At 41.2% G+C, this 27,778-nt stretch overlaps 1 protein-coding gene across 1 annotated transcript in view; it reads right to left on the minus strand.

Moving 5' to 3' along the window:
* The window catches only part of STPG1 (sperm tail PG-rich repeat containing 1), a 50,720-nt gene extending 24,097 nt beyond the window's left edge, over positions 1-26,623 (minus strand). The window contains exons 1-4 of the mRNA XM_024766848.1: positions 26,553-26,623; positions 24,110-24,228; positions 16,346-16,486; positions 8,814-8,932 (exon numbers count right to left, since the gene is read on the minus strand). Of these exons, the coding sequence (XP_024622616.1) occupies positions 8,814-8,932; positions 16,346-16,418 (192 nt within the window). The 5' untranslated portion in view covers positions 16,419-16,486; positions 24,110-24,228; positions 26,553-26,623. The remainder of the gene's footprint in view (positions 1-8,813; positions 8,933-16,345; positions 16,487-24,109; positions 24,229-26,552) is intronic.
* Positions 26,624-27,778: the final 1,155 nt, after the last annotated feature.

A 27,778-nucleotide genomic window follows, 5' to 3' on the forward strand; every position in this document is an offset into this window, starting at 1 on the left:
GGAAGGGTGACCGATTTCATGTTCACCACACCCCACCTGACTCAGCTTCCTCCCCAGCCTTTCAGAAGAGAAACCAGGGAGTGTTTCTGTTTATAAAGCAAAATGAAACAAAAACAACCTTCATCCCAAACAAGACCATTTCTAACTCTCAGACAAAAAGAGGCGGGTTCATGGGGCTCAAGTCCTAAGTGATGCTGGTACGGTAGAGAGGAACAAACAAAAGCTTGATTTCTAAGCTCATTTCTGCCGTCACAGTTAATGGGGCTTGGGTCTCATTTCCCATGCTAGTTACCAGGGGGAAGTAAATGTTGACAAAAGTTGGCCAGGCAAGTGACATGAAATGATAAGGATGCCCCACCGTCTCGAGAGTTTACCGGGTGCCTCCTTGGTGCCAAGAGCTTTTCAAAGGTTGTCTCGTTTAATCCCCCGGTGAGAAAGGGATGCCCCCATTTCATAGATGGAGACACTGAGGCACGTAGAGATGAACTTGCCCAAGGTCCCACTGCTGTCAGTGGCAGCAGCTGAATTCAGCGCTACATGATGGTGTACACAAGCCTTTTGCAGTGGGGCTATTAGCAGGTCCATTTTAAGGAAAGCGAAGCCCGGAGACGTTGGGGCCGCAGCTAGTAAATGGTGAAGCGCAGATTTAAACCCAGGCAGCCTGACTCCAGAGCTTGCTACCTCCAAGACCTGCCACCCAGGCTCCTCCTGTCCCCACCATCCCTACTACCTTCCTCAGAGCAGAGAGAGAGCTCAAGGCACCATCAGGGCCTTCAAGGACTCTCCAGTGTGGCCCAAGCAGTGTGTGATTATGGTTTAATATAAGGGCTATTAGCAGGTTCTTCTGTGCTGAATTTTAAATGCAGTGAGCCTTTGAGCCTTGCAGGTGGAGGCAGGGGAGCTGATTCCTGCCTTGTAGGTGATTATGGTCCCTGGTGGACAGAGGGGGAGCTGACTACCAGGAGAGTGAGGCAGGAGACGCAGGAGATGCAGCCCGACCAGAAGAGCCCTGGCATGTGGGTGCAATTTGAGGTGCTACAGGAAGGAACAGAAAGAGGTTTTTCTCGGGGGTTGTTTGCAGGAATGGCATATGTTTTTTTTTGTTTGTTTGTTTTTAAAATTTATTTATTTTATTTATTTATTTTTGGTTGCGTTGGGTCTTCGTGGCTGTGTGCGGGCTTTCTCTAGTTGCAGTGAGTGGGGGCTACTCTTTGTTGCAGTGCGCGGGCTCCTCATTGCAGTGGTTTCTCTTGTTGTGGAGCACAGGCTCTGGGCACGCAGGCTTCAGTAGTTACAGCATGTGGGCTCAGTAATTGTGGCTCGCAGGCTCTAGAGCGCAGGCTCAGTAGTTGTTGCACACAGGTTTAGTTGCTCCACGGCATGCGGGATCTTCCCGGACCAGGGCTCGAACCCATGTCCCCTGCATTGGCAGGCGGATTCTTAACCACTGTGCCACCAGGGAAGCCCATGGCATGTGTTTATTGATGGTCACTGCATGCCGGGCACTGTTCTGAGTACTTTATACACACTAGCTCATTTAATCCTCATTTTAAAGATGAGAAGACAGGGCCCAAGGTCACGCAGCAAGTAACAGAGCCAGAATTTGAACCCAAGCAGTGTGAGGACAGTTGACTCTTGACCACTAAGACAAACTAACTCTCAGACGAGTGCAGGATAAAATGTGCAGGATAAAAGGAAAAACAATCCCGCTGAGTTTTGAATTAGGATTCTAGCGTCAGTGCTGCTACTAGCTAAGTAACCTTGATCTAGTCACCTCTCTAGACCTCAGTTTCCTCATGTGTAAATCGAAGATGTTGCACTAAATGACTTCGGGCACGTTTTAGCTTCCAGAGTCCCTACAGTGAGGGAAAGCTGAAGCAGGAAGTGTAACTGCGACGCTTCTAGGTTCAAAGAATAAACAGTCTTGGACATCTCCAGCCCCCAGTCTGCTGCCACACTCCCAAAACCAGCATCAGCCCACAAGAATTTTCTGGGCACCTATATGTGTCTGAGGATCTAGGGTTGCCAGATAAAACACAAGCCTGCTCCATCCCACCCTGCCCAGTTAAATGTGAATTTCAGATAAACAACAAAAAGCTATTTTAGTATAAGTAGGTCCCAATCAATATTTGGGATATACTTACACTAAAGTAGTTTGTTATTTATCTGAAATTCTAAATTAAGAATCCTGTATTTTTATCTGCTAAATCTGGCAACCCTACTGGACCTTAATCACATTTTAATTCTGCCACATTGCAAACTGGTTTGAGTCCAGGACAAGTAGGAAGAGAACTGTCACCTCTTAGCCTGGAGGGAGAGCATGCTGCCTATTCGCTCTTAATGAATATCCAAGAAGAGTCCTCCAGGCAGCAGGATGCTGGGGCTTGCCAGTGGTGGCTCCAGAGGGCGACTGTTAAATATTTTCCGAAATGTTGCTCGTGGTAGCTTGAAATTGACCAGGTTGGGGGCGGTATTTACACCACAGAGATTGGCCAATGCTCTAAATCAGAACTTTCCTTGTGGAGGAGAGAGCTGGTTTACCAGCACACCACCACCTGCACTCCACACCAAGTAAGTTTCAAAGCTGCCTGGAGGGAAAGGTCCAGCTGTAGGGGTTTCTCCTGCAAAAGCTAGAGGTGGTGGATGGATCCCTGGGAGGGCAATAAAAGTCCAGCCTTTGGCCTCTGAGATAACAGCTCATGTGACTAATGTTACATGAGGTTGATGAGTTCTGGCCTCTCAGCATCTCCCAGAGAGCGAGAATCCAAGTCGAAACTGGTGTGAACTCAGCCAGCCCTCGGCTTCTTGGCCGAGACCACCCCAGAAGGCAAAAACCAAATAAACCAACCAAATAAAATGGGCGTGGGGAGGGAGAAGGGAAGAGAACTATTCATTTGAGCTCTGCTGACTGCCTGTTGTGTGTTCCACGGGGAGCTCTGGGCCAGGGCTACACCCATTGTCCCCTGTGCATGTGAGAACTGAATGAGTCAATGCTCGTCCCACCGGCCTCATCATTACCAGTCCTCAAGTTGCCACAACAGCCTCAAGGGAGCCAGGACCTTCCCTCGGCGGTTAAAGGCCCTCAGAGTGGGATGGAGCAAGAGATGATTGATGTTGCTGGGCAACATTTGGTGGAAATGCGCTTTGAGAGCTCTTTTGAAGGATTAAAGTCCCAAATGGGCAGCACGTGCAAGGGCGGGACACAGATTGACATTCACTTGACCTTGGGATAGGTGTACAGAGGTCATGAGGAGGAGGGGAAGAGAGGGAGCAGGGCATTTACCCCCTCACCCCAGACAGCTCCTTAGGGTATGGCAGGGCCTAGTGTCCACAACCTGGACCCGGTCACATCTTCACACAGCCTGGATTTTCTAGTCCCGGTTTCATAGATTCTGTCCAATTAAGACTTTCAGGTTTGTCAGCCCATTTCCAGGTTGGAAAATGCGGTCTCTGCTGGATCATTGGCCAAAGCCCACTACACTAGAGCTGCCTTTTGACTCTTCAGGGATGTTCCGCTCTGCTTTGGTCTCTTATGGGGGTGGCCAGCTGGGGTTCTCAGAAGTGTACGAGATGAATGAAAACTAAGAGTCTGTGGAAGGGCTAGCGGTATATTATAGGAGGAAGACACGCCTGAGGTGGAAACAGAGCCCTGTCCTATGGTTAACCCACTGGCACAAGTGCCCAGGAATTTGGGGTTCCTGCGGGAAAAATTTCCTTTTACAAATACTTCTGGTCTTAGGGTCTCGGGACAATGCATCCATCCACCCTTTTCTCAGGCTGATGTGGCCAAAGTGGTGATAGCATGGGCCAGTGTCTGCCCCCAGGGCACGTCTCCTCACTGGGCCTCAGCCCTCTCATCTGTGAACCTGCAAAGAGGCAAGTGCGGGTGTGGAGATCTGTAGTTTTCAACCCCACTCCGGGCCTCCATGAGGAACTCAGGGGAAGGGGGCCCGATCGGCAGTGGCTTCGAGCAGCAAGTCCCCTTTACCCGCTCCACCGACGGGCCTCAGCATGGGATGCTGTCACAGATGGGGCCCCTCTGCTGAGCCCAGGGATTTCGGGGTCACTGAAGTCCTTCTGGTTCAAACTGTCTACAACCCTGAGAAGTGCCCCTCGTAAGACGCCCTTCCTCCTTTCTGCTTTCTCCCCTCTGCCCACCCCAACTCCATACACTAACGCCTGGCATCAAAGTTTCCAGGCCTCTGACAGCAGAGGAGAAGGGAGAGGCAGGGAGCGTACTTCAAGCAAGAAAATGACACTTTTTTGTTCACAATGGGGATCTCAGAAATGAAAGATCCCTGGGTGCCCTCAGGGAGCAACCAGGAAAAGTGGGATGAGTTCTCTTGAGGAGATTGTTTCTTAGTGGCCCAGGTGAAGAGCAGGTGTGGGGGAAGCCCAGGGACACTGGCCACCTGGGCAGATGAAAATGGGGACCAGGTCTTTGCCCATCGCTGGCCTGGCTGGGTTGGAAACACAGTCAGACAAGAGAAGCCAAACCTGCATTTTCAAAGCATCAGTTTACGTCAGTAGCGTCTCTGAGCACCCGCGGTCCTCCTTTGCCGACCCCTCCTCTTTGTTAACGCTGGTGTCAGCTCATCAGCAGCCCTTTGAAAGCCCCTGAGTGGAATGTGCGCCAAGACTCAATTCAACAAGCACACACTGAAGTCCGCTGTGGGCCAGGGCCCGGGCTGGGGCACCAGGACACAGGCGGTTGGCAGCTTAGATGTTCTAGGAATGGGATGGAGGAGACGCAGCAAAGCAACGCAAGATGGGTGGGACAAGTTCCCGTGGCTCGTAGACTTGAGTTGGGATCATTCATTTGACCCACTTTTGAGGGGCTTTGGGGGTCTGGAAAGGACAATGACTGCTGCCCGAGGAGTTCCGGCTGGGTGGAGACAAGATGCGCGTGCCCATTACCACCCTGCCAAGCAGAAGGTGCTCGCGCCTTCAGGGGAAGGGGTGCTGGCTTCCACCCGGGAGACGCGAGGAAACAGTGTGGGAGCCTGGAGCTGCTGCCAGGGTCGTCCTCACTCTGCCTGACCCTGGCTGTGCCACTTACTCAACCCTCTTTGTGTCCCAGAGTCATTATCTGAAAAGTGGGGATAATGGGACTTAGCTCCCAGGGTAATCGATTATGGGGATTAAATGAGTTCTTAAAGGCAACATCTTCAAGGGGAGCCTGGCACACTGTCTGTGCCAGCCAGGTGTTTGCGATTTCCACCAGCGTGTCCTGCAGACCCCTGAGGAAGGGGTGCTGGTGACTGATATGGAAGTGGTCAGGCTTCTAGAGCAGGAAGGTCGGGCAGACCCCACTGTGGTTCAAACACGCAGCTGAGTGCACATGTGGGGAAATTATCCCCCTGAAGGTGGCGGTCTCTACAGACTGAACTTCCTTTCATTGAAAAAGCTCTGACATTAAAAAATTCATTAAAAAATATCCCTGGTCTGGTGCCTTATCAAGGCAGTAAGTGAACCGTATTAACTTCGTACAATTTCACCACAAATTAAACACTGTCCTGCTTACCGCTGGGGAGGGTGGATTTGCTGTCAGGCTATGTCTGAAATTAACATGTATTTAAAACTTGTGCATCTAGAGGAAAGGGTGTCTGTATCCTACCAGTATCCCTTCGTGTGTGCCTGGAAGGGATTAATCAGGTTTAGGATCATGGAATAGTCATCCCTGGCAAGGGCCTACCTATTATAACATCCTTATTTTTACGATGAGGAAACAGAGATGCAAAGACTTTAAGGGAGTGTCCTTAGTGTTACACAGCTTGGGAAATAGTGACCACAATCCAGGGTGGCATGGGGACAGAATCGGGAGGTGGAGGAGGAAACTGTCCCTCGGGTGGCTGGGCTGTGCTCTGTCCCAGATTAGGCATGTCTCTTCATGCACCCAGTGTCAGCAGCACATCTGTACATAACTGTAACGTGTTCAGGGAAGCAGACTTCATTTCTAGCAGCCAAAATTGCAGCCCGGACACCGAGCCCAGTGAAGGTTTCCTCGTACGCAGCAGTCAGATTCTCATGGGGAATGGGAGCCGGGCAACGAGGCCCTGAAGTTTCTCTCCGAAGTCAGACTGATAAGGTAAGTGCACATTTCAGAGGGCACTGATTCTCTGTGTTAAAGGTGTGCTAGATGGGTCACAGAACGAATGTGAGGACACAACCAAGTCATGAGATGAGGCACAGGGTGTGTACGATTAATGTCATAAGAAGGGTGGTGAGACACCAGAGTTTTAAAATCTGCTTTTAATCTGTATTGCCTCACTAAATTATTGGGTGATGTTAAACAGAATTCTTAACTTCTCAATGCCCATTTCTCTCAGGAAGAATAAGAATAATAAGCAGGCAATAAGACATGTTCTTCCTGTTTTTATAGCTTGAAGAACCTAAAAAAGTATAATAATCCAAATTGTACATTTCAGATGAGGAAACTGAAGCCCGGAAAAGTCAAGTGATTAGTCTAAACCCGGTCAGCTAGTAACAGAGCAGAAGAAGAAATGGAGGGAGTCCTTCAGGCAAGAGAAAAATGATACCGGTTGGAAATCTGGATCTACATAAAGGAATGAAGAGCTCTGGAACTAGTAAATATGTAGGTAAATGTAAAATGTAGAACCCTGAGTATAAATTGATGCATTTAGATATAAACATAAAATTTTATATCTAAAAATGCATCTAAATTGATGCATTTAGATATAAACATAAAATTTAAATCATTTTTTAAATAATTGACTATTTAAAGCAAAAATAATAACCCAGGGGCCAGGGTTTATGGATCCCATGCCCTTTCTAAAAAATTCCATACTTATTTACAAAATGCTTTCAAATGCTTAGATGAACGTTTTCACATCGTCAAACCAACGCAACCACGTTTGAAAAGTACTAATCAAATTTCTGAGCTATTTCTCTCTATATCGGATGCTGCCTATAGCTTTGGCTGGCTACCACCTTGGTTCCTTCAGCAGAAAAATTTCTGAAAAGTAATAGTCGTTTAAAATGCAAACTTTAAAAGCCAGACCATTCAGTTTCTGGATTTGAGTCTTCAGAACATGATCATGTAGAATGGGGTCTACACACACGACATCTTCCCCTATCTTGAGTTTGGTCTGTTTGGCGGAGGCATTTTCAGAAACGCACGCGCTGACTTTCATAGATGGACTTGATGGCTTTGCGGGCCACAGAGGGAGGTGTGGTGCCATGTGTGGACAGAGCATGAGGCTTAGGAGTGAGGTGGGCCTGGGTTTGAGGTCTAATTCTTTCAACGTTGATTCAGCAGATATTCATGTGGGGCCTCTTATGTGTCAAACCCTGCATTGTGAGACCTCGGGTGGGTCAGTCATTTAACTTCCCTAAGCCCGGGTTTCCTCTTCTGTTAAATTAAGGTATAAACGCTTCCTCTTAGCATTGTTCAGAGGATTAGAAATACGGTCTAAAACTGGTTTCATGCATAGTAGGGATTGGTAAATGGTGGCTGTCATTATTTTTATTGGAGGTCGGCTGCAGATATCTGAGAGATGGACAGTATACTGTCGGTAAATTGACAAATGGAAAACCAGACAAAAAACAGACAGAGAGACAGATGGACAGTTAAAACATAGAGAGGAAACACCTGAGCGGATAGCTTATTTATCACCGTTGGAGAAAACATGCAAGTAATTAAAAATATATGTGTGTGTGTACACACACACTATATTCTTTACTATTTGCTTTCTCGGAATCCTAAAATATCAGAAGTGGAGGGAACTTAAACATTCTCTAGCTCAGCGCTCTTGTTTACAAAGGAAGAAACAGGCCAAGGGGCACAGGGGCTTGCCGAGGACTCACCTGGCTTCAGGACCCAGATCTCCCCATCCCCTCTCGCCATCTTGGCGAGGGGGTAGGATGAAAAACATTTTTAGAATGCAGCAAAAGGTAACTGACATGATGACTCCTCCAAAAGAATGTTATTCTAAAGGTCCTAGTTAAACGAATAAAGGAATGAAGATGTTAAAAGACTCTTGCGTCTGTGAGTTGCTTCCGTCCCCTGCTGGTGAGAGGGGAGAACATCAGACCTGGGCTGTCAGCCGGTGAAATTACAGAAGTTAGGTGAGGACCCACCAGGACCCAAGCAGAACGTTCCAGATCAAAGAGAAAAAGAGACACAGATATTTGGGGAAGAGGGTAAGGAAGGGGGAAATGCAGGAACAGTTCTAACACATTGTCAAAGGAAGCTTAAAAAAGACGGGGGTGTCATCACAAAGGTAATTTTACGTTTATTAGACTCGTTTATTTTTCCTTTTATGTTATTTGAAGAAAGTCTTGTTCTTCCTGTCATGTTTTGAGTGAGGCTGGGGGGAGGGGGGAGGAAAGAATTTTTATCTTTTACTTCATACGTCTGGGATTTTTGCAGTTTTGATTTTTATAGTAATTTTTAAAATACATTTCTTGTGAAAGAAATGTTTGGTTTCAGTGTGGCCCCATAAGTCCAGACATGTTTTCCAGTGGATTTAATATCTTTCCAGCTCATTCCTACAGCCCAGTCAGAGCGCACAGCTGGAGAGGGTGCTGCAGCTCCTTGGATGACACTGCCCTCTACTGGTCACAGAGAGAGACGCACCAGCCAGACTCGCGTGCCTGTCCCCTAAGGCTAAAATCCAGACTAAAAGTAAAGCATCTCTAAGACAACGCCATTACCTTTTTTCTTTTTTCCCCACGGTTTTAAAAACTCATTTAATGTGTTACTTTTCGACACAAAACATACCACAGGCTAAACTGATACAAACAACTACTACATTTGATTTTAACGAAAACGCCGAGAGGCGCGCCATTACCTTTTTATGGTAAAACCTCTTGGCTTGACTATTAAATCCTTTTTTTTCTGATACTGGAATTCTGGAAGGCTGATATTTTAAAGGAATGGAGGATTGTGTTGGATACACAGCAGTAAAACCTAAACGACAAAAATAGAATAAAAAATAGCACAAAACACAGAACTGACGAATGCACAAAACAGAGAGCTGTTAACATTTTATTTTAAATGGAATAAAAAGAGGAACTTGCCTTTTGACAAGAGATAAACATGAAACTGGGTTGTTTTTTTTTAAAGACCCTCTTGGTAATTTATTGGTTCCCGCCCCGCCGTCCACCCCACCTTCCCAAGCACCTCCAGCTCTTAAACTAGTGAGACTTGGTCACACAGCTGAAGCATATTATCAAGGGAAGAGGAAGGATCCGACAGGAAAGGCGTTCTTGCCAAGGAGGAAGGGGACACAAAACCATTTGGAGCAGCCTTGGAAGAGAGCCAGGCAGGGGGACAGAGCAAGAGTCCTCACTCATCCTCAGCCCAGAATCACAGATCAGCGAAGCACCGTAAAGATACAGAGAGGTCAGGGAATCCCAGAGCAGAGTGGGGCTCGCTCTCATTCTTCAGGACACAGTGCAACACAAGTGCAAGGTTAGGTTTCTGAGCAGACTTGGGGTGAAAAAGCAGAAGGATCATTTATAGGAAATCAAGTTAAAACTCTACATGTCTGGGTTGTGATGTATAAATGATATACAAACTCCCCCTTTTACATTCCTTCCAGTGAATGGTGCAGAGAACCAGAGCAAAGAGAGCTAGACAGAGAAAGAGTTCCGGAGATGTGCACTAGGTTCCCCTCAAGTAGTTTCCTGAGTATCAATCAGCCCAGGCATGTGAGAAAACTCCCCAAGGCTGGGGAAAGATTCACCTGAAAAAGTTAGGGTAAACAATATCTGAACACTGGGAACAGGAATAGCTCCTGTTCCCACAAGTCAGAGTGGAAAACCTCATAATTCATGGGACACAAGGAGAATATGCAGAAGGGTTTCGCCTCAGAAATAGGGTAAAATTACCCCCAGGCTAAATGCTTCTCTGGTTCCAGCTAACAAAGCTTAAAAGCAAGACTTGAAAAGATCAGACTTCCCAAGTAACTTAACTGCATCCCAGAACGAAGCACAAGAATTCATAGGACTACTAAAATATACAGCACCCAACAGGTAAAAATAACTGGCATTTGATAAAAAATTAATGGGCATACAAAGAAGGGAAAAAATACAATTCACAATGAGGAGAAAATAAACAATCGATCAAATCCAACTCAGAAATGATATAGATGATAGAATACAAGAACATTACATTACAATAATAATTGCATTTGATATGTTCAAGAAGCTGGAAAAAAGATTGAACTTATTAAGTAGGTGCATGGAAGATATAAAGAAGATCCAAATCAAACTTCTACAGATGAAAACTAAAAAGTCTGAGATTAAAAATACACTAGACACTGCAGAAAAAAGACTAGTGAACTTGAAGACATTGAAATACAAACCATTCAAAACACAGAGAGAAAAAGGACTAAAAAATACAGAGTATCAGTGAGCTTTGTGAAAACTTCAAGGAACCTAATATACGTTCCAAAGAAGAGAGGTGGGAGAGAGGAAATAGAAAAAAATCTTTCAAGAAAAAAGTGGCTGGAATTTTCCAGATTTGATTTAAAAAAACATAAACCTGCAGATCAAAGAAAGGCAGTGAAACTCAAGCACATGAAAACAGGAATTTAACTCCACCAAGGCACATAATAATCAAATTGCTTTCTGTGTTTTTACTTTTAATTTATTTTTTAAAAGTTTTTGGCCTCACCACTGTAGCATGTGGGGATCCCAGTTCCCTGACCAGAGATCGAACCCGTGCCCCCTGCAGTGGAAGCACAGAGTCCTAACCACTGGACTGCCAAGGGAAGTCCCCATCAAACTGCCTTTTTAAAGTGATAGGAAGTCATAAAATCAGGCAGAGAAAAAAAGACACACAAAGCAACAAATATAACAGCAGATGACCATCAGAAACAACGTCTGTTAAGGTACCAGAAGGGAAAAACTATCGGCCTAGAATCCTGTACCCTGTAAAAATATCTCTCAAAGATGAAAGCAAGATAAAGACTTTTGAAGATATACAAAAACTAAAAGAATTAATCACCAGTAACCTGGAACTACAAGAAATGGAGGGAGTCCTTCAGGCAAGAGAAAAATGATACCGGTTGGAAATCTGGATCTACATAAAGGAATGAAGAGCTCTGGAACTAGTAAATATGTAGGTAAATGTAAAATGTAGAACCCTGAGTATAAATTGATGCATTTAGATATAAACATAAAAGTTAAATCATTTTTTAAATAACTGACTATTTAAAGCAAAAATAATAACTCTATTGTGGCATTTATAACGTATGTAGAAGTAAGATGTTTGACAGCAACAGTGCAAAGGCAAGGAAAGAAAAAATAAAAATATACAGTTGTAAGGTTCTTCTACTATATGTAAAGTATAATAATATCACTTGATGGTAGAATGTGATAAAATTAAAGATGTATATTATAAACTCTGTAGTACAGATCAGCAAACTTGTTCTATAAAGGGCCAGATAGTAAATATTTAAGGTTTTGCAGGCTATATTGTCTCTGTTGCAACCATTCAGCTCTGCCATTATAGAGTGAAGGAGCCACAGACAACACATAAACAAATAGAGGTAACTATGTTCCAATAAAATTTTATTTATAGAAACAGGCAACAGGTCAGATTAGGCCCAAGGGCCAAAGTTTGCCAACCCTTGCTCTAAAGCAACCACGAAGAAAACACTGCAAAGAGTTATTCCTAAAACGCCAACAAAGTAGACAAAATAGAAACACAAAAATATTCAATACAAAAGAATCCAGAAAATGTAAATAAAGAACAGATGGGACAAATAGAAAGCAAATAGATAGATGGTAGGCTTAAACTCACACACCAATAATCACATTTAATTTAAATAGTCTAAACATCCCAATTACAAGACAGAGATGGTTGGATTGGATAGAAAAGAAAGACCTAACTACATGATGTCTACAAGAAATATACTCAATATAAACCCAGGAACAGGTTAAAAGTAAAAGTATGGGGAAAAGATACACTATGCTATCAAAAGAAAGCCAGGTATTAATATCAGACAGAGCAGATTGCAGAGCAAAAAATATTACCTGCAATAAAGAAGGTAATTTCATAATGATAAAGCGGCCAATTCCTCAAGAGAATATAACAATTCTAAGCACTGATATACTCAATAACAAGAAATTCAAAATACAGGTAATAAAAACGGATAGAACTGCACGAAGAAATAGAAGATTCCACAAAAATTGTCAGAGATTTCAAAATCCCTCCCTCAATAATTTAACCAAGTAGATAGAAGATCAATAGACATGCACGACTTGAACAATACTATTACCTAACTTGACCTAACTGACATTTCTAGAACACTCCACCTATCAATTCTATACAATCTATCCTAGAAAACGGAAGAGAAAAAGACATTTCCCAAATCATTCTATGAGGCCAGTTACTACCGTGTTACCAAAGCCAGACAGAGTCATTACAGAAGGTGAGAGGGAATCACTATAGATCATTAACCCTCATAAATATACACGCAGAAATTCTTATAAAAATGTTAGCAAATTAAACTCAACAATATATAAAAAAGATAACACATCAAGATGAAATGAGGTTTATCCCGGTGATCCAAAGATAGGTTAACATTTGACAATCAATGTAATTCACCATATTGACAAACTAAAAAAGAAAAACTATATGGTCATGTCAACAGAGGCAGAACGGAGTCATACAATATGTACTCTTTTTTGTCTGGTTTCTTTCACTGAGCACAGTTATTTTGAGATTCATCCGTGTTGTTCAAGTATCAATACTTCATTGTTTTTTATTGCTGAGTGGCATTCCATTGTATAGAAATGTGACAATTTTTTATCCATTGTTGATGAAAATTTGAATTGTTTCTAGATTGGAAGTATTACAAGTAAAGCTATTAACAACATTCAATCCCAAGTCTTAAAATGGACATAAGTTTTCATTTCTCTTGGGTAGATACCTAGGAGAGGAATGGCTGGATCATACTTTAACTTTTTCGAGAAACTTCCAAACCCTTCTCCAAAGTTGTGGTATCTTTGTGTATCTCCACTATTAGTGTGTGAGACTTACTGTTACTTCCCATCCTCAACAACAATGGGCAGTCTTTTTTTAAAAAAATAATTTATTTATTTTTGGCCGTGTTGGGTCTTTGTTGCTGCACGCGGGCTTTCTCTAGTTGCGGCGAGCAGGGGCTACTCTTCGTGGCAGCGCGCGGGCTTCTCATTGCAGTGGTTTCTCTTTTTGCGGAGCACGGGCTCTCGGTGCATGGGCTTCAGTAGTAGTGGCTCATAGGCTCAATAGTTGTGGCTCGCGGGCTCTAGAGCACAGGCTCAGTAGTTGTGGCGCACGGGCTTAGTTGCTCCACGGCATGTGGGATCTTCCCGGACCAGGGCTCGAACCCATGTCCCCTGCATTGGCAGGCAGATTCTTAACCACTGCGCCACCAGGGAAGTCCCATGGGCAGTCTTTTTAATTCCAGCCATCCCATTAGATGTGTAGTGGTATCTCATTGTGACTTTAATTTGCATATCTCTAGTGACTAATGATGTTGAGCATCTCTTCATATGCTATTTGCTACCTGTTTATCTTTTTTTTTTTTTTTTTTTGGTAAAGTGTCTGTTTAGTAGATGGAGAAAGCACTTTGTAAAATTCAGTGTTCTTTTATGATTAAAAGAAAACCCTAGCAAACTAGAAATAGAAGCAAATTTCCTTAATCTGATAAAAGGTATCTATCACAAAAGTCTACACCAAACATGTTACTGAAAGCTTTCTCTTGAGATAGAGAACAAAACCAGGTTGACGGCTTTCATACTTCTGTTCAACATTGTACTGAAGAACTCTAACCTGTACAAAGGCCAAGAAAAATAAATAAAAATACATAGATCAGAAAGGAAGGAAATAAAGCTGTCATTATTCATAGACAAGATTGTATATGGAGAAATTTCAGAAGAATCTATAGATAACCTATTAGAGGTAATAACTGAATTTAGCAACGTCAATATACAAAAATCAATTAATTTTATTTCTATGCCAGCAGCAAACAATTAGAAAATGAAATAAAAATAGTACCATTTACAACAGCATAAAAATCAAATGCCTAGAATAGATATATAGAAGATATGCAAGGCCTCTACATAGAAAACTATAAAACATTATCGAGAAAAATTTAAGAAAATAAAAGAAAGGATACACATGGATTGGAGAACTCAATATTGTAAAGATGTAAATTATCCCCAACTTGATGTCTAGAATCAATGCAATCTAAATCAAAATGACAGTAAAGATTTTTTTAGGACATTAATGGGATGATTCTAAAATTTATACGGAAATTCAGTGTGGCCAAGAGTAGCCAAGATAAACATAGTACATAGCTGAAGGACTTATACTAGATAAGAAAAAAACTTGTTATAGAGTTACAGTAATTAAAGGTGGTATTTGAACAGCATAAAGAATCCGGAAGCAGACCTGCATATACATAGACATGATTTACAACAATGATAGCACTGCGGAGTAGCAGAAAAAGAACGCTCTTTCAATAAATGGTGCTGGGCGATTGGATATACATACTGAAAACAATAGATTTGGACGTCTTCATACCATACACACAAACAATTCCAAGTGAATCGTAGGTCTAGACGTGAAAGATAAAATAATACAGTTATTAGAAGAAATTATTTTGGGATAGGCAAAGATTTCTTAAATAGGACAGACATTATACACTAACTATAAGGGAAAATATTGATAAAATGGCCTATAGTAAAATCAAGAGCTTCTCTTCATTAGCACACCATTAAGAGAATGTAAAGGAAAGTCACAGACGGAGGGAAGATATTTACTTTACCTATAGCCAACGAACGGATACATTTCTAGAATGTTTTCAAGAACTCCTAAGAAAAGAAAAACCCAATAGAAAAAATGGGTAAAAAACGGGAACAGTCACTTCTCCAAAGAGAATATCCTAAAAGTCAGCCAACACATGAAAAAGTGCTCAATCTTTTTGATCAAAGGACGATGCAAATTAAAACCCTGATGAGCTAAAAGTGTTGGTGAGGATGTAGAGCAACTGGGATGATCATACATTGCTTCTAAGTAAGTAAAATTGGCACGCGCACTTTGGAGAACTAGTGGTATCAACTGAGCTGATCATAGACACACTCTGTGACCCAGCAATTCTCCTAGGTATAGACCCAAGGAATGTATACATACATGTCCCAAAAGACATGAACAAGAATAGTCATAAAAGCTTTTAGTCATAGTGCCTCAAGACAGGAAACAATCCAGATGTCCTGCAATAGTATAATGGATAAACTAATTGTGGTACATTAGAACAAAGAATGCTATGCCATTTTACGGCAATGAAAATGAACTAATCACTGATACATGAAACATGAAGTTAAATCTCTCAAACATGAGATAAATAAGCCTGAGAGAAAAGAGTTCATATTGTATGATTCCAATTTATATAAAGTTCAAAACAGACTAAAGTAATTAATGATATTAGAAGTCAGGATAGCCGTAGTGTTTACATTTGCAGAGAAGGGGGATAATGCCCAGGAAGGGACAAGACAAGTGCTTCTGGGATGCTGGTGTTTACCGCGGGGTCTGAGAAGTGATTCCATAGGTGGTGGTTTCTTTGTGAATATTCATTAAGCTGTACAATTATGATTTGTTTTCTGAATATATATTAAGCTTCAATTTAAAAGTATTAAAGAAAAAGAGAGAGCACTAAATCAAAAGGTGGGAGGAAGAAAGAGAGGTCCAGCTGTGGGTTTGAGAGCAGCAGGGACTCTAGAGGCTCACCAGGGAGGTGGTAATACCCCTAAAAGAAAAAGCAGTGGAGTGAGTGAGGATCTTGGAACGAAGTTTCCAGCAATGATTCCCCAAGCCCAGAGGTAGTCCCGGATTAGTGCATACTAACAAAAGCAAAGGAATACATGGGCTGAGACAGTGGAGCTCTCACCTGTCTGGATGGGTGACCCATGATCTGAGTACCTCTCCCCTCCCTCACCCAGACTCCCATCGTCACATCACCTTTTTCTACTAAGAAAGGTCCAAAACTTGAAATAAGGAGGAATAGCATTTGTGCCAGTAATGGCTGGAGTTGAACTTTCCAACAACCTGGCAGAATGGGGGCTTGGGTTAAGTTTTAGGAAATAAAGTAAGATCTCTTCCTCCTTCTCCCCCCCACCACCATCCTTTCTTCTCATAGTTTCTTCCCAATCATCACCCTAGAGGCAGTGGGAGAATGACCAAAGCAATCTATCTGATATACTTAAGAGTGGCCTTGTGGGTATAACCCAGGATTTACTATATCCCCCTAAAATTTGCTCTTATGTACTAAAATGAACATATGTCAGGAGCTCTCGTCCCCAAAGACCTCTGTTATAAAATTCACTAGACCTTTCTGTACTTTGTCAGTCTTTCTGGAATATTTTTTGCCAGAGTGTTGGTCTTTTTGCATGGAGTTGTCCATCTTAGCAAAGTTCTGTGATATATTCCACGTGTTTGATGAAAAACTTGACTGCGTGTTCTTCTAAGCACCTGAAACAGCAAAATACAGCATTTGTAGGGATCACTTCACAATCTTGGTAAGTATGTTGATTGGGTTCTGTTGTATCTGCAAGATAAACTGAGAAATCTTGTGGGTAGAGGCTGAGATTTACCAAGTTCCACAACCCCAAATCCCAAACACATTGCACTGCTTGTAGTAGGAACTCTGTAAGTGGTCTCTGTTGATGTTGCTTACAGAGCTCCTGTAGGCTTGAATTTTATAAATTTATTTCTACTGAGATAATTTACATACAATATAATTCATTGGTTCAAAGTGTACATTTTTAAGTTTTGGCAAGTGTTTACAATTGTGTAAAATACCACAACAATTAAGATATAACTATATCCATCCTCCGCCTCCCCAAAGCTCCCTATGTCTCTTTGCAGTCAATACCCTCCTAACCCTGGCATCTGGAAACCACTGCTTTTCTTTCTGTCACAATAGTTGCCTTTTCTAGAATGTCATATATGTGTAATCATACAGTATATATACTGTTTTGTGTCTTTTTTTTTCACTTAACACAGTGCTTTTGAGATTCTCCTGTGTGGTAGCGTGTATCAATAATTTGTTCCAGTTGCTACACATTCTCACCAACACATTTGGTAAGTCTTACTAATTTTAGGCATTCCCGTGATTGTATAGTGGTATCTCATTGTCATTTTAATTTGTATATTTTCATGTGCTTATTTGCCATTTGTTTACCTCCTTTGGTGAAGTGTCTGTTCAAATCTTGACTATTTTTTAAACAATTGGGTTATCTCACTATTGAGTTATAGAAGTTCTTAATATATTCTGGATACAAGCCCTTTATCATATATGTGTTTTAGAAATATCTGCTCCCAGTCTGAGGCTTGCCTTTTCATTTTCTTAACAGTGTCTTTTCAAAAGCAGAAGTCTTCATCTTGATCAGGTCGAATTTATCGATTTTTTTTATGGTTTGTGATTATTTTTTGTCTTGTCTAAGAAATCTTTGCCTAACTCAAGGTCACAAATATTTTCTCCTATGTTTTCTTCTATAAGTTTTATGCTTTTAGCTATTATGCTTAGGTCTAAGATTCATTCTGAATTAAATTTTATATTTGGCATGAGATATAGGTCAGGTTTATTTTATTGCATTTAAATATTCAATTGTTCTAGCACCATTTGTTGAAAAGAATATCCTTTTCTCTATTGAATTATTTTGGCATAGTCATCAAAAGTCCAAGAATTCTGTTCTTTTGACCTATATGTATACCCTTATACCAACAGTGCACTATCTTGGCTTTATAGGTTTTGAAATCAAGGTAGTTGCAACTTTGTTCTTCACTTTCAAAATTATTTTGAGTATACTAGTTCTTTTTAAAGTTATTATTATATAAGTTTCAGGAGTACAGAATTGTAATTTGACACCTGTGTAGGCTACAAAATGATCACCACCACAGGTCTAGTTACCATCCATCACCATACAGGCGATGCCCTTCACACATTTCACCTCCCCCACCCCCCCAACACACTCCCCCTCTGGGAACCATTGGTACTGGCCCTTATAAGCTCTTTCAAATTACCATGCAATTTATACAACTAGCAGGTCAATTTCTACCGAAAAACCTCTTTGGATTTGAATTGGGATTGCACTGAACCTATAAAACAATTTAGAGAGAATTAATATCTTAACTTTGTCGAGTGTTATGATCCATTAATGTGGTATATTTCTCCAATTATTTTCAACATTAAGTATGACGATGCTAATTGTAGGTTTTCTTTTTTCTTTCTTTTTTAATTTCTTTTTTAATTTTTTTTGCGGTCCGCAGGCCTCTCACTGTTGTGGCCTCTCCTGTTGCAGAGCACAGGCTCCGGACGCGCAGGCTCAGTGGCCATGGCTCATGGGCCCAGCCGCTCCGCAGCATGTGGGATCTTCCCAGACTGGGGCACGAACCCGTGTCCCCTGCATCGGCAGGCGGACTCTCAACCACTACGCCACCAGGGAAGCCAAGCCCTGTAGGTTTTCTTATAAAAGCATTTTATCACTTCCAATTCTAGTTTCTTCAGAGTTTTTAACAGGAACAGGTGTTGAATTTTATCAAATACTTTTTCTGCATCTATGGAAATGATCACATTATTATTCTTTTTGAGTATTCTAATGGGATTATATTGATTGATTTTCAAATGTTAAAACAACCTAGTATTTCTGGAATAAATTCTACTTGATCATGATATACTACCAATTTTGTATATTGCTGAATTCAATTTACTAAAATTTTGTCAAGGATTTTTTTGCATCTGCATTCATGAAAGATATTAGCCTGCAGTTTTCTCTTTTTTGTAATGTCTTTGGTTTTGGTATCAGAGTAATGCGGGCTTCATAAAATGAGTTTCTCTTTTATTTTCTGGAAGAATTTGTGTAGAATTGGTATTATTTCTTCCTTAACTTTTTGATAGAATTTATGAGTAAAGCCATTTGGGCCAGGAGTTTTTTCAGTGGGAATGTTTTGTTTGTTTGTTTGTTTTTTTGCGGTACGTGGGCCTCTCACTGTTGTGGCCTCTCCTGTTGCGGAGCACAAGCTCCAGACGTGCAGGCTCAGCGGCCATAGCTCACGGGCCCAGCCGCTCCGCGGCATGTGGGATCTTCCCGGACCGGGGCATGAACCCGTGTCCCCTGAATCGGCAGGTGGACTCTCAACCACTGCGCTACCAGGGAAGCCCAGTGGGAAGGTTTTTTAATGACAAACTCCATTTGCTTGTTAGATATAGGGTCTTCAGATTATCTATGTCTTCTTGAATGAGCTTTGGTAATTTGTGTCTTTCAAGGAAGATTTTCCATTTCATCTCTGTCGTGTAATTTATGGGCATTAAGTTGTTCATAATAGTCCCTTATTATCCTTTATGTCTGTAAGTTCTGTAGTAATATCCCTCTTTCATTTCTGATATTGGTAATTTGCATCTTATATCTTTTTGTTAAGACTGGCTAGAAGTTTATGGATCTTTTCAAAAGAAAACAGCAAGAGGTTTCATTGATTTTTTTCCCATTTCTATTTCATTTACTTCTACTATTACCATTATTATTTCCTTCTTTCTATTTACTTTAGGCTTCATTTGCTCTTCTTTTTCTAGCTTTTTAAGGTGGAAGCTTAAATCTAGGAATTTAGACCTTTCTTCTTTCTTAATATAAGCATTTAATACTGTGAATTTTCCTTTAATCCCTGTTTTAACAGCATCACATGTATGTTGAAATGTTGTGCCTTCATTTTCTTCCTAAACTAGCTTCTATTTTTCATATAATATCTTTTGACATATGGTTTATTTGGAAGACTGCTGTTTAATTTCCAAGTAGCTGGAGGGATTTTGAGTTTTTCTGTTGTTATTGGATGGAGGTTTTTAAAAAATGTCAATTAGGTCAAATTGGTTGATAATGTTGTTCAAGTCTTTTATATCCTTATTGATTTTCTCTTTATTCATTCTTTCAATATGGAGAGAAAAGTGTTGAAATCTCCCACACTAAATTATTGTGAATTTGTTTATTTCTTTTTTAAGTTTTGTCAGTTTTTGTTCCATGTATTTTAAAGCACTGCTTGGTGCATGCACATTTATAATTTTTACCTCTTCTTGGGGAATTGAACCCTTTATCACTGTGAAATGCCCCTCTTTATCCCTGGTAATATTCCTTGTTCTGAAGTCTATTTTTTCTGATATTAATATAGTCACTCCAGTTTTCTTTTGACTACTGTTAGCAAACTGTATCTTTTTGCATCGTTTTACTTTTAACCTATCCGTGTCTTTATATTTAAAGTTGGTTTGTTAAAGGTAACATATAGTTGAGTTGGATCTTGGTTTTTTAAAATCTGTTCTGGTTATCTCTTTTTTTTTTAAGAAGATGTTGGGGGTAGGAGTTTATTAATTAATTTATTTATTTTTGCTTTGTTGGGTCTTCATTTCTGTGCGTGGGCTTTCTCTAGTTGTGGCAAGTGGGGGCCACTCTTCATCGTGGTGCGTGGGCCTCTCACTATTGCAGCCTCCCTTGTTACGTAGCACAGGCTCCAGATGCACAGGCTCAGTAGTTGTGGCTCATGGGCCTAGTTGCTCCGTAGCATGTGGGATCCTCCCAGACCAGGGCTCGAACCCATGTCCCCTGCATTAGCAGGCAGATTCTCCACCACTGAGCCACCAGGGAAGCCCTGGTTATCTCTTTTTAATTGGAGTGTGTAAAACTTTTACATTTAATGTAAAAATTTATATGGTTGGATTTAAATCTATCATTCTCCTATTTGATCTTTGTTCCTTTTTTCCTTCATTCTTTTGGATTAAATGAGTATTTCTTATGATTCAATTTTACCTTCATTGCTGATATATTAGCTATACCTATTTTATTTTTAGCAGTTGCTTTAAGGTTTAGCGTTTACATCTTTAATTTATCACAGTAAAAAAAAACACCACTTCACATATAACGTAAGAACTTTACAATAGTATACTTCCATTTCCCACATTCCACACTTTTGTTGAGATACATTTTAGTTCTACATATATTATGAATCTCATGTTATTATTTTTTTTTAAGACTTGTTTTAATTTTATTCGGTTTTTGGCTGCGTTGGGTCTTTGTTGCTATGCGTGGGCTTTCTCTAGTTGCGGCGAACGGGGACTACTCTTTGTTGTGGTGCACGGGCTTCTCACTGCGGTGGCTTCTCTTGTTGCAGAACTCGGGCTCTAGGCATGCAGGCTTCAATAATGCAGCACACGGGCTCAGTAGTTGCAACATGTGGGCCCTAGAGTGCACGGGCTTCAGTAGTTGCGGTGTGTGGGCTCAATAGTTGTGGCGTGCAGTCTCAGTAGTTGTGGCACATGGGCTTAGTTGCTCTGCGGCATGTGGGATCTTCCCAGACCAGGGATCGAACTCATGTCCCCTGCATTGGCTGCCACCAGGGAAGTCCCTCGTGTTATTTTTCATTTAAACAGTCAATCATTTTTTAAGGAGATTAAAATAAGAAAAAATGTATTTTATATTTACTATTGTCAGTGTTAATTCTTTGGGTTTATCTAAGCTTCTGTCTGGTATCATATTCCTTCTGTCTGCAGAACCTATTTTAACATTTCTTGTAGTGAAAGTCTTCTGATAATGCATTCTCTAGGTTTTTGTTTGCCTAAAATAATCTTTTTTCCTTTCATTTTCTTAGTCATTTTTATTGGTAATAGAATTCTGTGTTGACAGTTTCCCTCCTCTCCCCAACTTTAAAATATATTACTCCATTGTCTCCTAACTTGCATAGTTTATGATAAGTGATCCACTGTAATTCTTATCTTATGTCCTAATACATCTTTTTTACCCACTATTTTTAAGTTTTTCTGTTTATCACTTTTATTCAGAAATTTGATGATGACTTTGCATCATTTTATTATTTTCTTTATGTTTTTACTATTTTGGATTCATTGAAATTCCTGAATCTGCAGATTTATAGTTTTCATCAAATTTGGAAAATATTCAGCCATTATTTTTTCAAAAAATTTTGAGCCTTTCCCCACCCTGGCTTCTTTCCTGGAGCTACAAGTATACGTATATAGATTACTTAATATTGTCCCACAATCACTGAGATTCTGTTCTTGCCCCTCCCCCCCACTTTCATTTGGAGAGTGTATATTGCCTTTAAGTTCAATGATCTTCTGTAGTTTCTAATCTGCTGTTAATCCCATCTATTATATTTTTATTTCAAATATTGCATTTCTCATCTCTAGAAGTTACATTTGGGTCCTTTTAAAAAATATTTTCCATTTTTATCTTCATTATGTTCATGTTTTCCTTTACATATTTGAGCATGTTTATAATACCTGCTTTAATGTCTTTTTCTACGAATTTTTAAAATTTTATTTATTTAATTTATTTATTTTTGGCTGCATTGGGTCTTTGTTGCTGCACACGGGCTTTCTCTAGTTGCGGTAAGCGGGGGCTACTCTTCATTGCAGTGTGTGAACTTCTCATTGCGGTGGCTTCTCTTGTTACAAAGCATGGGCTCTAGGCGTGCAGGCTTCAGTAGTGGTGGCTCAAGGGCTCTAGAGCACAGTCTCAGTAGTTGTGGTGCATGGGCTTAGTTGCTCCATGGCATGTAGGATCTTCCCGGACCAGGGCTCGAACCCATGTCCCCTGCATTGGCAGGCAGATTCTCAACCACTGTGCCACCAGGGAAGCCCCTTTTCTACTAATTTTATGATCTCTGTCATTTCTGGGACTGCTAATATTGACTGCTCTTTCTCTTGGATATATGTCGTATTTTCCTGTATTTTTCATGTCCAGTAATTTTGTACTGGACGCTGGACATTGTGAGTTTTACACTGTTGGGTACTGGATTTTGAAGTATTTCTGTAGAGTGTTGCATTTTTTTTTCTGGCACAATTTCCAGTAACTTACAGACACATATGCTCCTTTCCAGCTTTTTAAGCTTTGTTATAGTGAATCCAGAGCAGCTTTTATTCTAGGAATAATTTATCTCCACTACTAAGACATGATATTTCTATAGACTCTGCCCAATCAATCCTCATCTGATACAGTGTCTCTCTATTCTGGTTTATGGGAACATGAAGTAGTCCCAATTCTGTATAAGGCCCAGAAATTGTTCAGCCTACTGCTTTCTGGTGGTTCTTTCCCAGTCTTAGTTTCTTCTCATGCATGTGCCCATCGTTCCTCAGCCAAAGACTTGAGGAGAACTCTCTTCCTATTTCTGAACTTTTTATGTGCAGGTCCGTCCTTTATGGTGTTCTACCCTGTAAATTCCAGCTGCTTTGGTCTCCCTGAACTCTGATTTCTATCTCCCCAGCTCAGAAACTGAGGTTTCCCTCATCCTGAACTGTGGCCTAGAAACTGCCCCCAGCACTAAGCTGGAGCAATTGTGGGGCTCACCTTGTTTTTCTCCTCTCAGGGATTACAGTACTGGGCTCCCTGTTGTTCAATGTCTAAAAACCATGATTCCTATATTTCTCTGTTTTTTCAGTTGTTAACAGCAGGAGCATGATTTAATTTTCATAGAAGTTAATCTTTCATGAACAGACTTGAGTTTTATTTTGCTCACCTTTTTTCCTAAGGAACGTACATCATTTATAAATACTAAGGAATGAAGGATTGAATAAATGATGTTATGCTCTACCAATCCTTTGCTCCTTCAGTATTTACTCTTCACTTTATTCTATCACCCTCACAGCAGCAATTCTCAATCATTTATGGTGGACAATCTATACTAAAAACTTAATATTTAATATAATTATTGGCAACACACTCAAAGAAATTAAGAAATCAAAAACAACAGAAACAAGTCAATATTGATCACAACACAATCACTACTCTAGTATAAGAATGCCTTTTAGGATCTATAAAAGCAGCCACTATTCACTTATCACGTCTCAGTGCAGCGTTGTTGTCTTAGTAATAACCATCTACTTCCCTAGCTGCAATAAAGTTGTTATTTTTTAAATGCATTAGTGTGCTAGAGTTATGAGTAATTAGAAGAGGTTTAAGCTTCCTATTACAATGGTTATATGTACATATCATCAAATTTTTGGAAAGATAAATTTAAAAGATTGAAAAAAACAATCCATATTCCTACCACCCAAAGACAACACTATTAATAATGTTTTCCAGCCTTGTTACTGCATACCTGTGAAGCCAGGATGAGAGAAGGTGCAGCCCAGGTGTGAATGGAGCACCGTGCAGATGTGCCTCACTGGTGCACTTGCTTGCATAACTGTTCATGACAGGATGTTATGGGCCTGGAGTCTAAGAAAGAGCAATGAAGATATACTAACTTCCTAATCAACAGCATATGTTTAAGCAGTTCCCAGGTGAGGGCCAGTGCAGTGATCAAGAGTATCCAGTCCTCTGTTCAAGGTTAATAGTCCTGGGTTCTGCCACTTAATAGTTCTTATTTGGATGAGTCACTTGACCTTTTAAATCCATTTCCTCTTCCATAAAGGGAGATTGGTAACAGTACCTTCCTCTCAAGTTGCTTGTGAGGATCACATACGATGATCCACAAGTAGTAGTTAATGCTGCCTAGCCTACAGTAGGCTTTTATTAACATTAGATTTTAATACATGCACGGGGATAATGTATTAACAGCTTAAAATAATAGCTGTCATTTCTTGAGCCCTTACACTCCTAAATGCCTTGTATAGAATACTTCACGCAACCCTTACAATAATCCAGTGAGGTATTAGCCCCATTTTACAGATGAGAAAATTGAAATTCAGAGGGAGGGGTTAAGTGACTTACTCAAGGTCACACCAGAAGTAAGAGGTGGAATCAGGCTTTGAACCCAGGAAGTCTGACTTCTGCTTGCTCTGAACCACTATAATAACCTCTAAGGTAGCACACACTAAATGTTAACATGCTAAATGTTGACATTTACTATCCTTGAGTATGTATGGTTGTTTTTTTAAAAATTAGGACATTGCATAGAGTCCTATACAATGTACTATGCAAATAGAGTCCTATGCAAATATTTAGGCTGTCTTGAATTTTCACAGGATGCTGGGGGTCCCCAGAACTCAGTTTGAAAATTCCTGAGGCAGTTCACTGTTGGGTAGTTCTAACTGCTAGAAAGTTCCTGCGTGAATCAGCTCAGAATAAGTCTCACGCCTCTTCCACATTGGTGAGTTTTGAAATGCAGGTCATAGCTTGTAGTCTTTTGTGAAGCTTTTATGTGCATGTGTATGTGTGCTGGATCACAATATAAAATGCATTTCTTCCCATGGGTCACAGTCAAAAAGTTTGAAAGCCACTGTTCTATATGACTATTCTTCAGGTATTTGAAGGCAGCTGTCATAACCCACAACCTAAAGACTAATCCTCTTCTCCACAAGGGACCTCTTCAGCTTCTGCAATACCCTTGTAACGTGGGGATTCCTCCCTTATACTGGGTACCATCCTCTGGCCCTGTCACCAGATTCATCTGGGCCTCTCCTCAAATTGCCTTTGGGATGACTTCCTTGACCACTCTCTCTTCGGAAGCACCACCTATCTCTCTCTAGTCCCTGACCCTGTCTTATTTTTCTCAAAGCACTTTTCACTACCCAACATCATATTTTATATGTAAAATATTATTTTATGATCTTCATCAATAAGATGTTCATCACTGAATCCCCAGTCTGTTTCCTGGCACATAGCAGTTGCTCAATAAATATTTGTGGACTGAATGGATGAATACTAGGAGTAGACACATTTTATCCATAATGTATATAGATGTACTCATAATATTAAATACAACTCTTTCCATTAGGAGCTACATTCTAGAAAGATTTAACTCACAAAACTACAACTGTAGGCATGTTTTCATTCTACCATCTCTATGTTTTAAAAAACCCTTATTATTTATCTTATAGTATTATCACATATTTCATATATTTATGCATGTATTTTACTGTACAAGTATATCAATATATACTACCTCATGTATACTGTCACCTTTATGTGGAATTTTATGGGACTTGCATGAGTAGTTTTGACTGTATGAGATTTTTATTGATTCAGTTACAATGCTATGGTGCATCTTGGAAGTATTTTACATTTTTCAAAGCAATCTTGGGTAAATAATCTATTTCATATTTTTCTGAAGCCGAGAAGGTGTGTCGGAGAGCTGGAATAAACTTCCGCTGCCGGCTAGTGACCTCTAGATTCCAATCACAGCCTTTCGTTTCACAGATGGGTAAACCGAAGCCCCGAGCAGGGAAGGAGATGGAGTGGACCTGGGATTAGAATTTAGCTCTTTGTGGTCCACCTGCTGCCAGACGCCCCCAAACGTTTGTCCACTCGCCGGGGCTGAGGCAGGGGAGTCAGATGCTCACGCCCCTCACCGGAGCTCTATGAGGAAGGGATGCCCTGGTTATTATCACCACTTTTCAGCTGGGGACTCTGAGGGCACACCTCCAGGGAGGTGAACCTCCAACAGTGGCTTCTTCCGGCCCTCAGGGCACCACCTAGCTCGGCAGCGGAATTCCGCACGCACCGGGTAGGCGGCAGTCTCAGTGGGCGTCCCATGCGGTGCGCCGGGTCCTCCTCCCCACGACCCTGGCATCCGTCCCCCGAAAGGGACATCTTCCTACCTTGTCGGGTCCCCCAGGGCTGAATCTGGCCTGTCAACCTCCCTGTCGCTATGGCAACCACAGGCCCAAACGTTCTAACTTCCACCTCTGCCCGCTTCCGGATGAACTCGAACCAATGGTGTCCTCCGTTTCTTAAGCGTGAAAAGTTGTTGGCCAATGATCAGAGGCATTTCAAAAACCGCTGGGAAGCTGCCAGAATTTTAGGGTTCGGGTTAACTACGTCAGGATGGGTGACAGGGCTTATCTAGGCAACCCCCCGAAATCTTGTGATAGACCCAAAGCCTTAGACTTTTGATCAACCAGAAATCCTACTTCAAGGAATAAACCTAAAAGAACTAACATTCATCGAAGCCCTGTTTATAAGAGGCAAAGAAAAAAGACTGAAACGGGCAACATACGAGGGCAGCCATGTAGTGTTCCAGGAGCCCCTCTTTACACACTTAAGAGCACTCACAGTGACCTTGTCATTCGCTCTCTTAGAACACTCCAAGGGCTCGCCTTTAAACTTAGGATGAAATCCAAACATCTTCATATAAGCTGTCCCTTGCCCGTCCCGCTCCCCTTTCCCACGCGCCAGAAAAATCTCGCACCAGCCACGCTGTCCTTTGGGCAGTTCCTACAATATGTCAACCTCGTCCTGCTCTCGGGTGTTCCCTCTGAGTTCGCTTGGTGTCAGGGTCTGAACCACAACTGCCTCTTTCTCATCATCGAGGTCTCTGTCCAAATGTCATGTCTTCACCTGTAAAATGGGCATGAGCCCAATGTCTCGCTCAGGGGGTTGTTGAGAGGATCTGAAATGAAATGCACGTGAGTGAAAAAGCAGACGCTCCATGCACGTATTAATTATTTTTTAAGTACAACTCATTTTTTAAAATTTTAATTTTTAAATTGAAATATAGTTGCTGTACAATATTATATGTTACAGGTGTACGGTATAGTGATTCACAATTTTTTAAGGTTTATACTCCATTTATAGTTATTATAAAATATTGGCTATATTCCCTGTGTTGTACAATATATCCTCGAGGCAATTATAATTATTACACTTGTACATTACGGAAGCATTCAAGTGCTGGGCTTACTGGTGGACCTTAAGTATTGCTGAGCTGGGGACGTACCGGGAGGGTTGGTATACTGTGCTGCCAACAGGTGTTCCGGGAGGATAGGCAAGGAGAGACTTTTATGCCCCGCGGCTTTGGGAGGAACCGGGCCTTGAAAAATGTGTA

Source organism: Neophocaena asiaeorientalis, unplaced genomic scaffold (genome assembly GCF_003031525.2).
Source record: "Neophocaena asiaeorientalis asiaeorientalis breed wild unplaced genomic scaffold, Neophocaena_asiaeorientalis_V1.1 scaffold79, whole genome shotgun sequence".
NCBI classification, from domain to species: domain Eukaryota; kingdom Metazoa; phylum Chordata; class Mammalia; order Artiodactyla; family Phocoenidae; genus Neophocaena; species Neophocaena asiaeorientalis.